Source organism: Corvus moneduloides, chromosome 10, assembly GCF_009650955.1.
Source record: "Corvus moneduloides isolate bCorMon1 chromosome 10, bCorMon1.pri, whole genome shotgun sequence".
In the NCBI taxonomy this organism is placed as follows: domain Eukaryota; kingdom Metazoa; phylum Chordata; class Aves; order Passeriformes; family Corvidae; genus Corvus; species Corvus moneduloides.
The window spans coordinates 320,496-333,858 of NC_045485.1; the positions used below are offsets into that span (position 1 = coordinate 320,496).

Genomic DNA, 13,363 nt, shown 5'->3' on the forward strand with positions numbered 1-13,363 from the left:
GCGCTCAGAAGCACTGGAGCATGTCTTGTCTCAGTCTGCCTCCTGAAGAGAGGGGCAGGCATACTGTGCATCCAGATAATTGGGTCCTAAAAGACATATTCAAATGATCCAAATGTGGTCTATATCTGGCCAGCCAAGAGATCTGGACAAGTCTGAAGACCTCCAGAAGGATTTACTGGGAACATGTTGATCCCTGTACAAAGATGGGTGTCTCAGGGTGTCTCATGGATGTATCTATAGGCTCCCCTATAGATACATCCATGCTTGGCCAGTCACTTTGTCACTGTCTAGGGTAAATGCTAAACCAGGGGGCTTTGCCTTGGGCTCTGCATTCCCAAGGATTCTTGTGCTCCCAGCAGTTCCAGGTTACATACTACAGTGGCACCTCCTCCTACAGCGTGAGAGCAAGGCTGCTGAGGACTGCATGGGAACATGGCAGAGAAGTATAGAGAACATCTACAGTGCATCACCAGTGTTTCAGGGGGGTTACCAGTTAAGCAGATACAATGGTTCAAAGATCTGGTTTTGATTTTTTTTTATTCTGAGGTAAATGTGGTAAATCAGCCATGTTTGCTAAATAACCCACCTTCCAGAATGGGGTTGGCCTCTAGGATTTGCTGCTCTATCCAGGAATGCTGGCCACTGACAGCTGCCAAAAACTGTAGTATTAGCTTTGTGCTTTCAGTTTTACCAGCTCCAGATTCTCCACTGCAGTAAGAAACAAGATCATTACAGGCTTCCTTACTTTTTTTGGTAACATGGCAAACCTAGTTTAAAAAAAAACCAACCACTAAATTTACCCTGTAAATGGTAGATCAGACTTTCATAGAAGGCTGGAAAATTTGAGTCTTTCATCATCTTATCTGCTTAAATTCAAGTTGTTTTTTAGACTTAGGCTGAGAACTAAATCCTCCCACCAATTAAAAACAAGCAAATCCATGGAAGACATTCTGTACCTGTGCAAATTAAATGACCACTTGCTTTTCTTCTCTATTGCATTACCAGATTGTCAATGCCAGTGTTAGCACATCAACTGAGTTGACTCAGCTATAATCAGATACTATTGCAATGAGACTATCTGGTTCTTCGCATTGATGACAAACAGAAAATGGATTCTTTATAGGACAAAGAAAGCTTTCTTTCATCTTCGGGTTATTTCTCTTTGGGAAATGTCTGTTCTCAGAAACTACATGTAACATAAATATCTTGTCTCCAAGGTAAGAGATAGCCCTATATCACACATGCTCAGGTGTTATGTTTCTGTGTGTAGTGACCACCTGCAGAATGTACAACCACATTCAAAGATTCTGGGGGAAAACAATGGACTTTGGAAATCCTTTGCTTATGTTCTACCTTTTGCAGCCCTAACTGAAAATAAAGAAGAAGGGAAGAAAATATTTCCCTCCTCTTGTCTCTAGTCTTATATGTGCCCTTCCATTTGGAAGGTCTCCTGTGTCCACAAAGGTGCCCCAAACCATGCCAGACTTAATTTCTGCTATTATCCTCTCTGAGTCCAATCACCTGATCACACAGCACTGGTCTCTCTTATTCCTCTTCATATTGAAGTAACAGTTGTCTGCAATGGCAAAGACATGAGGTGGAAGCTCTCCAATCCTCTTGTTACAGTACAGTCTGATCTGATCCACTGTGTAGAGAGGCAGCAGCTGGTACGGATTCACTGCTACAAGGATTGATCCTGTGTAAGTCTGGAAAACAGTTGTGAGCATTATTGCTACAGCAAACCTGCAAACAAGAATGCAAGCAAAGCCACTCACAGTATAAATCTAAACAGAGGCAGGAGGGGTGCCTGGGAGATCATAGCAGCACTTGGGTGAGCTGAGAGCCCAGTTCCTCGCTATCAGCTGCTGTTAAACATCCCAGGATAAGGAGGGTTTTGCCCAAGGAAGAATGCTAGGTGTAATCTCCTTGCCAAATCACAGTTCTCTGTCTCAAGCTGAAATACGCAAAAGTCCAATTTGACCTGGCACTTTTGTGTTATCCTAAGGTGCTTTGCAGTGTTTTGTTAAGCTGCTTTTGTATTCCAGTGCAGATGTAGCTGAACTTTGCTAATGGGCCAAGTCATAGGTGTGCTACTCATACAGTGATTTAGAAACATTTGTATGCAGCACGACCAGTGAAACGAAGGCTGTTGAAGGCTGTGGAGATGCAAGGCAATAATATAGTTCAAAAACTACATGAAACAACTGCAGGCTGCTAGAGTCTAATATAACAGGTCTATACACACACCTTGGTAGTTATAACTGCAGCATCTATAAAATCAGTCCTTTTTTACACTGAATATCATCACACCTGTGTTGTAAGAGGCAACTTCTCTCCAGTACTGTATATAACATGAGAGGCAAAGCATGGAAAAACTTGAATATTCATTATAATATTACAAACTGGAAACTAAGGAAAAAAGAAAATAAAAATGCCAAATTGCCCAGTTACAGATAAAACTTTCAATGGACAAAATATCCAGATTATTCATTAGCGATCTTATTACATCAAAATCAAGTAAATGTTAGCTTGGACTGGGGGACAATTGAAATCATGTCACTGTGTACTAGTGTGTTGGGTTGACCCTGAGTTGATGGACAGTCTTTAAGACCAATTACGCTTCTCACAATTTACATATTTAAACCGCACAGAAAGGCGGGACTTCCCCTTTTTGGTCGGAGCTCGCCTGCTGGAAGGTGGGGGGGGCTCCGAGCCTCCCGGCCCCGCTGGGCCGGGCCGGGGCCACTGCCCCTTTCCCCCTTTCTCAGCACCACGGCACGGACCCTGGGTCGCTGGGGGGGACTGTCCCAGAGCCGCAGGCAGCTCAAACCAGCCATGGACTGCTCACAGCTAAACCCATCCAGCGCAGCTTCTGGGGACAGGCGGGTCCCTCTCCTCTCCATGCGGAGCCAGCGGGAGCCGGCAGAGCCTCCTGTCTGCAGCCAGCACACTTCGTGCTGAACTGAAGAGGACACCGTGCAGCCAGCAGCACAGAGGGAGCGAGGCTTTCCCCACCGTCAAGCCCGAACAAGAACACCCTTCAACATGGCGGTTTCAGAGTCAGAGAAAGAGAAGTGAGTCACGTGGGACGGAGCTGGAAATGGCGACGGGAGAGAAGAGGGCGGTGCCACGATTCTGGCGCGCAGCTTAAAAGAAACCTTCTTGCATGCCGTGGTAAGAAACCGTAATACCACAAACTGTTTGTCTCTTTAATCCAATGAAAGAACATGGGGGGATGGAGTATCCTCGTGTGCCTGTGAAGATTGTGAAGAATGCCTATGCCAGGCTATATAGAAGTAGTGAGAGGCTGTTAGAGACTTGTGGCGAAGAAAAGCCTCTGTGTGCAGGCCAAAATAACTTATCCTTAAAAAGATGAATAACCCCATGTGATGGCCCATGTTTTGTAGTATGAAAGAACTGTGAAATTCTTCATGAGAGAGATGTTCTACACACAGCAGACTGTTTGTTTCCGGGCGGGTGTGCTGTTGGTGGCAGTTTGGGAACCACGTGCAACTGAAGGAAAACCTTTTCTTCCTTAAGCATAAGAGAAAGACTTTTCAAGAACTGCAACACTGACTAACATCCCATGTTCTGTTATCCCTTGTGTGAGCTGGATAAAAGGGGAGAAGTGCTGGAAAGGGGGGGGGGGGGGGGAATTTACTTTAATTTTGTTTCGTTGTTTTCTCTTTACTTTTAATTCTGTTAGTAATAAAGCTCTTTCATTGTACTGCAACTGTTTAAGGTTTGTGCCTGCTTTGCTTTTCTCCTAATTCTTATCTCACAGAAGAAAAATAAGTAAATAATGGATATTTTGAATCAAAACCACTACATTTAATTGGTGTTTCCGCCCGGTTTCGAACTCAACCCGCTACAACTAGTTAGGCTGATCCTCCAGGTAAGAGCAGCACTAAGCTGTAACATGGGCTGGATTTAGTTCACTGTCAGTAACTGGTGGCAATGACTGCTCTGGGAGAAAGTAAGTGGGGCCACTACCTGTGCCAGCACTGTGACTGAAGGGCTGCTGGTAGCTCTCTTCTTCACAGCCAAAGTACTCGAGTGAAAGAAGATAAAAACTATGTTGTGTCTCTTTGGCACCCTCAGGCAGTAAAGAAGTCAGAGGGCCTCACGTGTGAAAGGCTCACAGGCTGCTCAAGTCACTTGCTAAATGTAGAGGCCATTCCTGGAGGTGACCTGGAAGCGACCATGGCACTCACATAGATTTTGTGCTCCTGATGTCGGATGAGGAGGTTGTGCACCATGCCAGCTTCATGGAGATCCCCGAGGCGGATCATGTCCTCTACCCCCTGGACAGAGGAGGGGTGCATCAGGCGCACCATGTGCATGTTCCGAGCCGTGATCCAGTGTTCCTGACAAAGGCAAGGCACAGACTTTAACGTGTGATGCTGTGGCTCAGAGGCAAGCAAAGGAGAGCTGGGTTAGACTAGAGTGAGCTTCAGCATAACACATGCTCAAGCAAGCATGTTCTAACACACAGGTGACTCGCCTAGAAGAATTAACTGGTTTGCTGCTCCCCAGGACTAGATGGTTAAAAACACTGAATGAAGCCATTCAGGTGGGTTCTGAACAGCACCAATTTTAACACTGTTCAGAGTGCAACTCTGTCATCACAGGCAGAACATTGTATGAGGTAGGGATTAACTGATTTCACTGGGATGATGTTTTCACCTAAAGCTTCACCAGATTTAGGGATTGGAGCCCATCCATTTCCATTTCCTAACCACGTAGATATAACTGCTGTCTCATGAAGCTCTGAATCTTCTTAGTGCTTGGACCTGGAGATGATGGGTGACCACCCTATACTTGCCTTATTTCTATAGTCCTTCTTTCAGTATATCCTACCAGACATTATCAAAGTCAGACCCTCTGGATAGATGGAGCTTTGGTATGACCCAATAGGGCCTTCTTTTGTACTTTGCACTTTTAAATTTTATGTTCATCTTTTACAGAAGGTTATAGCATAGCCCACCTTGCCTTCATCATCCTCCAGCAAGATCCGTCCTGAGTCAGATTCCTTTACAACTGCCCCGATAGGGACATTAAATTCACTGTTTGGTTGAGTGTCCAGCCACACGTGATCACCCTGGGGAGAAAAAAGCTACTGTCAAGTACAGTGACATACTTGATGCCATGTAGCTCACAGGCAAACACCTCTTGGTCTTCCTTTTTTAGTGATTTGATTTCTTTAGCAGTGTTTATCTGGATATGTTCTTACTGCTTGCCAGCAGAACATTCACAGACCTCTGAATTCTACTCCCAGCTCCACAGCTGATCTGGAACATGACTTTGGACAAGTCATCAAACCCAGCTGTCTCCCAAGAGGAAATGATGCAATACCTGTTCCAAGGACAGCAATGATGCAGCTCCACTACCTCTCAGAGGCTGGCTAGGGGCACAGGGAATGCTGGGGAACTGCCTTGGCAGCTTCACATGAGCTGTGATATTCTCTCAGAAGAGATTCTTGAGAACATAGACTTTACCAGCAAAAAGAAAAACAAACAAATGGATGTACAGACTGGATGCCTAGAAATGTAGAGGCCTCTGTTTAGAGAATTTTTATATTTATATTTTTCCTGCTATAGCTGAAATGTGAGTGCATCCATGACCTCTCTTAGGAAAAAAACCCACCAACATTCTTTATCCAGTCCAGTTCCTCTCTTCACATTTGTAGAGGCTTGGCAACACCTGGAACCTCTGCAGAGCAAGCAAGAACTGCTCTGCTGTCCCTGGAGGAAGGGGTGAGCCCCTTCCTAGGAATGAGTAGCATCTTGGTGTTGCCTGCACCAGTGTCCTGGTTATACTCCCCTACTCCAGGCCTTTGAGAACACCTTCTCTTGCTCCAGGCCCTAATACAGACTCAAACAGAAAGATGGAATAAAAACTGAACAGAGTTGTAGGTCGGTGGACTTTCTAGCTGTGTCTTGTCATATACAACTTTTGTTATACACCGCAGCATTGATGGTCTTAGTTTCAACATTTTTACTGTAAAAAATATTTATTTTTCCTCTCAAAATGCTTTGTGGCTTACATTTAAAACCAACCAGTGTAAATCATCTATAAACATTGCACAAGATAATGAAGAATGTTACAGACTAACAGCTCTCATTTGTGTTGAATAAAACTCCAGAGGTAACTTGTGTGGTTTCAGTGCCACACCTTGTGACAGAGGTCACCTGCACAACAAGAGCATGGCCTGGTGAGGCAAGACACCTCTTCTTCCCTCATCCAGGCTGAAATTATTTTATACCTTGTTGATACTGGGTTATTGCTACTTTCTTTTTGACTGAATTATGATGGCAAGGTAATTTTTTCCTCTTTGTGCCTCAGGCTAATCACTCAATCAGAGCAAAGAGTAGGACTTACCTTTCTGAAAACCACCATTATGTTTCAGATCACTGTATGTAACCTGCATGCCAAGAACATAATGTTAGGCCAGAAAAGGGCTTTGATGAGAACAGACAGCGGGGTTTTCTTGCATAAAAAGAACACCAAGATGCCTTAAAATAATTTTGTTAAAGCAGAAGAGATCATAGTAAGATACACCCAATGTAGAAACAATGACACCATCTACACAAAGCAAAGAATGTGCAGCACTGGGGTGGTGCTCTGAGTTCTACCACATAAGCCTGGAGACACTCTCAGCCCTAAAGATTTCACTGTGCACATTTTCATACCAAACAGTTCTCTCAGTCAAGTGCTAGGCACAGTTATTGGCTGAACTTCAAGGCTGGCTCACTAATAAAAAGACCCCACAGTGCAATGTGATGTGATGCACAATAGAGTTACCTTTGGCTGGTCCATTGACCCAGCAGCTCAGTGACTATCCCAGAGGCACAGGTTTAATTAATATATTCCTGAGCTGAGTTCCCTCACACCCTCCAGCTTGAACCTACCACCAAACAGAAACTGAGGCCTAGAGTTCACCTACCTTGGCTGGAATGGGAGGGATTGCAATCAAGGCATGAACAGCAAAATAAGGGACTGGAGGGAACCATAATAAAATTAGGAACTCACTGTCAAGAATGTAACAGTCATATATCAGTGGCCAGAAATCTACAGCAGTGCTTTAGTTAAGGGATGATGCAGTTTAGGCTGTCCTAACCAAGAAACTGAAGTCTTCAAAGCCACTTTCTGTCCCACAGACAGAGTTCGATTTTGGGAGTGACTCCATGCCTAGGATGATTTGCCAGCTGGTCTTTCATATTCTATTGTTCTTACGGCAAAGTCCTCATGTTCTTGTTCAGGATTCAGAGACAGGACCTGCATATCAACTTCAACACTGGGATGGCCTGTTGCTGTGAGTGGTGCAGGGTGGCACAGCAGCACAGTCCTTGGCAAACATAGGCTAAAGATGGGCCACAGTCAGTGATTCACAACTGACAGGCACTTTTTCACCTGTACCAGAAACCAGAATATGGCAAAAGAGTAGAAATGTTGACCCCTAACAAGGAGGGAGTGGCAGATGCACGGAGACAGCGGTGTCACATCAAAGGGACAGCTGGCTCTGGATCCGGTCTGACAACAGCCAAGAGCGGACGTGTAGGGAGGAGATCCCATATAATCCCAGGATATGCAGTTCCAACATTTAAAATGCTTATTCCCACAGAAGCTGTAAGTGGCCACCCCCCTGCACCTGGTTGCATGGCTACTTCGTGGCCAAGCCTGGCTCTCTCTGCTGCTCTACTTGACAAAGTAATGCTGCCCATAAACCAAATCACACCCCACAGGATGGGAATTTACCTCTCCAGAAGAAATCTTCACTGTGTGGCTTTTGCAGTTTAGCTCCCTCTTTTTCATAAGCATTGGAGTAACAAGGGAAAGGAAGGTGAAACTGGCCCTGGTGCCATGAAGTGCCAGTTCTCTGCTGCACAAAGGAGGAAGTGACTGAAGGACGGTTATTTATTACAGGACTTTGCTCCTAGTTCAGTGTATATGTCATTTCCAGGTCAGGTGTTCCAGTGAGCACAAAGCATAATTCTTGCCTGGGTGAACCTTAAACTTCAATCCTCCATTTGGCCTGTATCCTTTCAGATTTCTGGAAAGCACTCCCAGAAGAAAATTCTTTACCATCTGGTCTTACAGTGCTCCAATACAACTGACTGCCCTGGAACTGTCTGTCTCCCTGTTAGGTATGAAGAAAATCAGACCCTCATCTCTTCATCAAAACCTCCCCATTATTTTCCATAGCTCTTTTCTGCAAGAAAATGCCCATCAGTCTGTGTCCTGTGTGGTCTGTGTTTCACAGTATCTACAGCTCAGACCAAAATTAACTTGTCACACTTAACCGAAATTCATATACACACCCATATAATGGGACAAAACGTCCTGGTTTCACTATCATTAATTTATCACTCAACAAACACTCTGTCCCTGTGTTCCACAATCTAGGTGCATGTTAACTCCCTATTTGTCCACTTCTCTCTTTCCAAAATAGGACAGAATGGCCAAGAGCTTTCCTCTTTCTCTTGGCTCCATATGTACTCTCTGTGTCCTTCTTGCAAATCTGGTTAAATTCCAGTATGGGAAAGAAACAGAAGTATAGTACATCTGTAGAGAGGCAGATACAGGGTTTCTCCAGCCAAAGCAAGAACTCAGGAGTCAGGAACATTCCAACCCTTATGGTGAGCCCAAACAGTGAGGATGAGATTTTTTCCATGTACCCTAACCCAGCCGTGTCACCTTCCTCCAGGGTCCTGTGCACAACACTGTGCACTAGTCTGTGTGCCCACTATTAAACATGCAAATGTAAATGTGCAATAATTGTGAGCATGTGCTAGTATACCTAATATCCTTATTTTCTTGTTTCCTAGGTTCAGTGTGGCTGCACTGTATGATGGGGCCCCTGCTGTAGCTCCATGTCCAAATTAGAGGTCCAAATTAGAATACTTATTCAGGCATGGCAATAAATAGTGAGGAGTAGCATGTGTTTATCAACGTCACATATTTGTGTTTTAATGTCAGCCTCCTTACCTGAATTTTTGTTTAAGTCTTACAGCAGCAGATACAGGTGCAGAAACAGAGTGTAGGCCCTTCAGGGCTCAGAGACTTTTTCAGAGAAGCAGAAAGCCACAGAGAGCTTTCTTCAAGTTTCTAACTGCAAATCATTCCTACTCAAAGATTTTGCCTCAAAGTAGTTCTTTAGCAGACTTATTTTTGATTCAGTTTTTAGAAGTCTATATGCTGTATGTGATTAACAAAATTCCAAGTACTGATTTTATTAGGTAAAGGTCAAATATTGGCAAAGAAATCAAAGTACATACCTTTATATTGCCAAGGCAGATATCTAAACCCAAAGCTTTTTGTGTAATTGGACAAAAAAAATGCCATGCATATTCCTTCAGCAAACAAAACATACCCGCTGAAATTCCAAATGGAGCACTGTTTGGGGGCAGAGAATCTCATCCTAAAAATAACTACATTATTAACACTTGTGCCCAAGATGCAGTGCCTGTGCTACTTCAGAGAGAAGTACAAGATTTATGTCCTATAGAAACTGTATGAGATGGAATCATAGGGAAATTGAGGTCATCTGAAAGAAAAGTACAACTCATTGAACAGTTGAAATATGTACTGGAAGGGAGATTGATTTCCACAGTTGACATATTCAAGAGGTAGAAAACAAAAGCTGAGGGAGCAGGTACTTGATATACCAAGGGGAAGCAGCCAAGATGCTCTGTGCAGCACATGCAGCTAATGAGAGAGGAGCAGGCTAAAGGTGCCTCCAGAGAAGGGCCTGTGGGTGCACAGGGGCAGCTCAGGTTTGGGCAGGCACTGAGCTGTGCAGACGGGGAAAGACGGGAGAGGAACTTGCCAGGAATGAGCAATGCAATGTACTGCTGAACACAGAGTTTGGTGAGGGACTGTGCAGAGCACAGGAACATTTGTAGTGGTAATTAGGGGTAATCTGTAGCATGGTCTATGCTGATTAATTGTTGTAAACTTTCCTGTAAGCAACTGCTGAAGGTGAAGACTGTGAAGTCACATCTTAAGTAATAAAGCTCAAAAAATTATTAAGTATGTAGCAAGACACTCGCACAGGCTGCCCAGAGAAGCTGTGGCTGCCCTATCCCTGAAAGTGTCCAAGGCCAGGTTGGACAGGGCTTGGAGCAACCTGGGATAGTGGAAGGTGCCCCTGCTATGGTGGAACAGGATGAGCTTTAAGGTCCCTTCCAATCCAAACTATTCTGTGGTTCTATGATGAATGCTGCGTTGAGAAAAGCAACAAAATAAAATTGGATGAACTCAGGTGAATTCAATCCTGCTGTTGCTCAAAGCAATAGGTCTGTTCAGATAGACATGTATTAACAAAACTGCCTCGTCCTGACACCTTCCTAATTAAGAGATTGATGTCAGGATCAAAGGGTTTAATTTGCACATGGCACTACCTTTCATATTTTCTCTCCAGCTAAATCAAAGTGGCCTTGTCATTTCTGCATCACCAGGTCCTGGATATCAAACACCATTTTATGTTAAACTAGTTATTTCTCTGAGGTTTCTGAAGCGAGGTGGATTGGATATAACAATTTGCAATTTAAACTGTTCACTCAGCAGTCCTCCTGCCTACACTAACCTCCTTCCCTTCCTCTAAGCAGATTTGTAGCTCTAAGTCACTGATGTCTGTTAACTCTGAAAGGCACAGTGCAGGAAACAAAGCGAACTAAATAAGAAGCACATACCGGTAAAGGATTTCCAAGTGCATTGTATGGTTTTCTTGAGCATTCTGTTCCTCAGGGAAAGGCTTATTTCATTCCAGCCAGTTCATGGAGTTGCACAGCGAGGCAGACTGCAGGGGCTCTGGGCACCTTCACACACGCCAAGTGGGCGCTGCTTACGCTGCTTGGTAGAAGACAGGTCATTCTCCCCCACTGTGCAATCCCATTATGGTCTGACTGTCATTCCATCCTTCCGTTTGGGAAGCAGCCAGGATGGTATTACAAGAGTATATTACAGACTGCTATCTGCCAGGCTCTGGCTCATGAGGAACAAAGGCATGTGCACGTTAGTGTGCACACGCATGTTACCTGCAGAATGAGGGTTGGGATGGATGCCCAGTTATTCAGCATTGATGAGGTGAGGTTGTTTCAGACACAGGTGCTCCCTCCCCTGTGTGATGCACAAGCATGTCACAACTAGGTTAGGAGGTTTCATTTCAGAAAGATGGGAATTCATAACAATTAGGAAGGAACCTCTGTACCTCCTTCCACTCTCAGTAAATGCACAAAATCTTTATTCTTTCATCAGTGCGGTCTCAGTGCAGCTGGAATTTGGGACAGTGGCTCCCTGCAGAACATGACACATCTATAAAGGACTAATTTCCAAGGCAGACTATCATCATACTCTGATCCTCTTCAAACTTTAGTATGGGATAGATTTCTGTGTTTTCTAGGCAGCTTGGTACAATTTCCACATACCATGGTACACATTATCCAACCTTTTTTTTTTATGTTAGTTTCTGATTATGTTTTCCCTTGTCCATTACTTTCTGTTACACTACTCCCAAGTTATTTCCTTATTACTTTATTTATTGTGTTGTAAAGTTGTCATCCTCCCTTCTATTTAGTCAGTTGTGTAAAGCCATTCCATTTCTTTATGGAAGCTAGAGAAGTGCAACAACAGGAGCCTCCCATCACATACTGGCACACGTGCCTGCTCCTTCCAGAAAATATCTCTGTGAAACCACAGAGTGCAAAGACCTAAAAGCAGTAAAAATCCTGTGGGATCAGGAAAAAAAGGACGTGATAGCATTAAGAGCATGGTCCTGAGGCTCACTTAAGGAACTTTGTGGCTATGTGGAAAAGACCAGGAGAGCTGTAAACAAAGAGATATTATCTGTGTTTTATGTCAGCTGCTTTCAGGGGAAAAAAAGGTTTTCTGCGTTTTTGCTAAGAATTTAGGATCGTATCCGAGAAACATCTGACTCCACTACCAATTTCTCCTTCTAAGTGTTCCACTGTAGAAGATGTTGAATAATGACTCAGTCCCGAGAGTTCAGCTGTGTTTAGCCTGGTACACTGAACTCCCTGCATATAACTGTGCTTGCTCCTGGACGGAAAGTGTTAGTTAATAATGGCTTAACCTCTCTGTCATCCACTGCAAGGTGCCTCTAGCGCAGAAGAAGTAGACCTCTTCTGCCCCAAATTCTCAACTTACTAAATTTTGATGACTCTGAACAAGAGTGTAGCATGCAGAATTATAAAAGTCACTGTTTGTTCAGAAATACACCAAAAGACACATGCAGCAGTTTTCTATCTGTCTCACACTGACCTGTATTTTCCTAGAAAATGAAGGTGTTGTATGACAAACCAAGGGGCAGGACACCAGCACCGTACACATTTATTAGACTCACATTTTTAAATGCTGCATCAATGACAGCAGCCATCCCTAATAATCTTCAACTTGCATATCATGGGTGTGCCAAATTCTTGAGTAATGCAACTACTCAGAGGATAGGGGCTATTGAAACAGAACACAACAATCCCTGAAAAATACCAGCATTGTTTTGCCCTGCCTGTGTTTACTCCAGAAGTCACCATCCCCTGGGACCTCAGGGTGAACTTTCAATGGATCCTGAAGGCTAAATCTGGAGGAACCGCCCACACATGAACTAGATTGAACTGGAGCTTCAGCCAGGACAGTCACACCTGAATTTGCTGAGAGAACCTGTCCTTCCTTTCCATGGCCATGGCGGGTCCAGCCAGCTGCAAACATGAACAGTGCCAACCCTATTGCAGCATCAGAGCCCACCTGTGTGCGTGTGCCTGACCTCAGGCTCCGCTTTGCCACCTTCTTGCAGAGATGCATGTTAATCTTGCTGACTTGATAAATTTACCTATTATTTAAATGGCAAAACCTTTTCTGCTCTAGATGACGCTCCGGATCTCGCACCCTTAATCACTGTGGGAAGCATCGCACCGGATGGCCCTCGGTCTGGTGGAAGGGAGATGTTGGGAACTCCGGTGTAGCTCAGGCCTGTGGTTCCGAGCAGCCATTAACAGTGTCAGGGCTTGGTTTGGTCTCCTGGAAATTCCCGCAGGGCTCAGACAAGGAAACACCTTTGCCAGGATCGCAGCCACGTCACCCTGCAGCCGAGCACTGCCGTGGTCACCCAGGGGCTACAAATAGCCTTTTATCCTCCAAGGCTCCTTCAATTTCCCCAGCGCTTCAGTTATCAAACTGAAACCAAACCATATTCTACGGGAGGGAAGCAAAAAGGAGAGGCCAGGACGTTCCTGCTCGCTGTGGCACAGCCCGAGCCCACAGCGCGGGGGCGGCTGTGACCGTGCAACGCCCCCTGGCGGCCGCTGCCCCGGGAGTCTCGCGAGACCCGGCGCGCCGTGCGCGCGGG

At 44.8% G+C, this 13,363-nt stretch overlaps 1 protein-coding gene across 2 annotated transcripts in view; it reads right to left on the reverse strand.

Annotated features, from left to right (window-relative positions):
• The window catches only part of MYO7B (myosin VIIB), a 54,404-nt gene extending 43,529 nt beyond the window's left edge, over positions 1-10,875 (reverse strand). For both annotated transcript variants that reach the window (XM_032120029.1, XM_032120030.1), the window contains exons 1-6: positions 10,695-10,875; positions 6,382-6,424; positions 4,988-5,101; positions 4,215-4,367; positions 1,522-1,706; positions 587-708 (exon numbers count right to left, since the gene is read on the reverse strand). In XM_032120029.1, coding sequence (XP_031975920.1) covers positions 587-708; positions 1,522-1,706; positions 4,215-4,367; positions 4,988-5,101; positions 6,382-6,399 — 592 coding nt within the window. In that variant the 5' untranslated portion in view covers positions 6,400-6,424; positions 10,695-10,875. The remainder of the gene's footprint in view (positions 1-586; positions 709-1,521; positions 1,707-4,214; positions 4,368-4,987; positions 5,102-6,381; positions 6,425-10,694) is intronic.
• Positions 10,876-13,363: the final 2,488 nt, after the last annotated feature.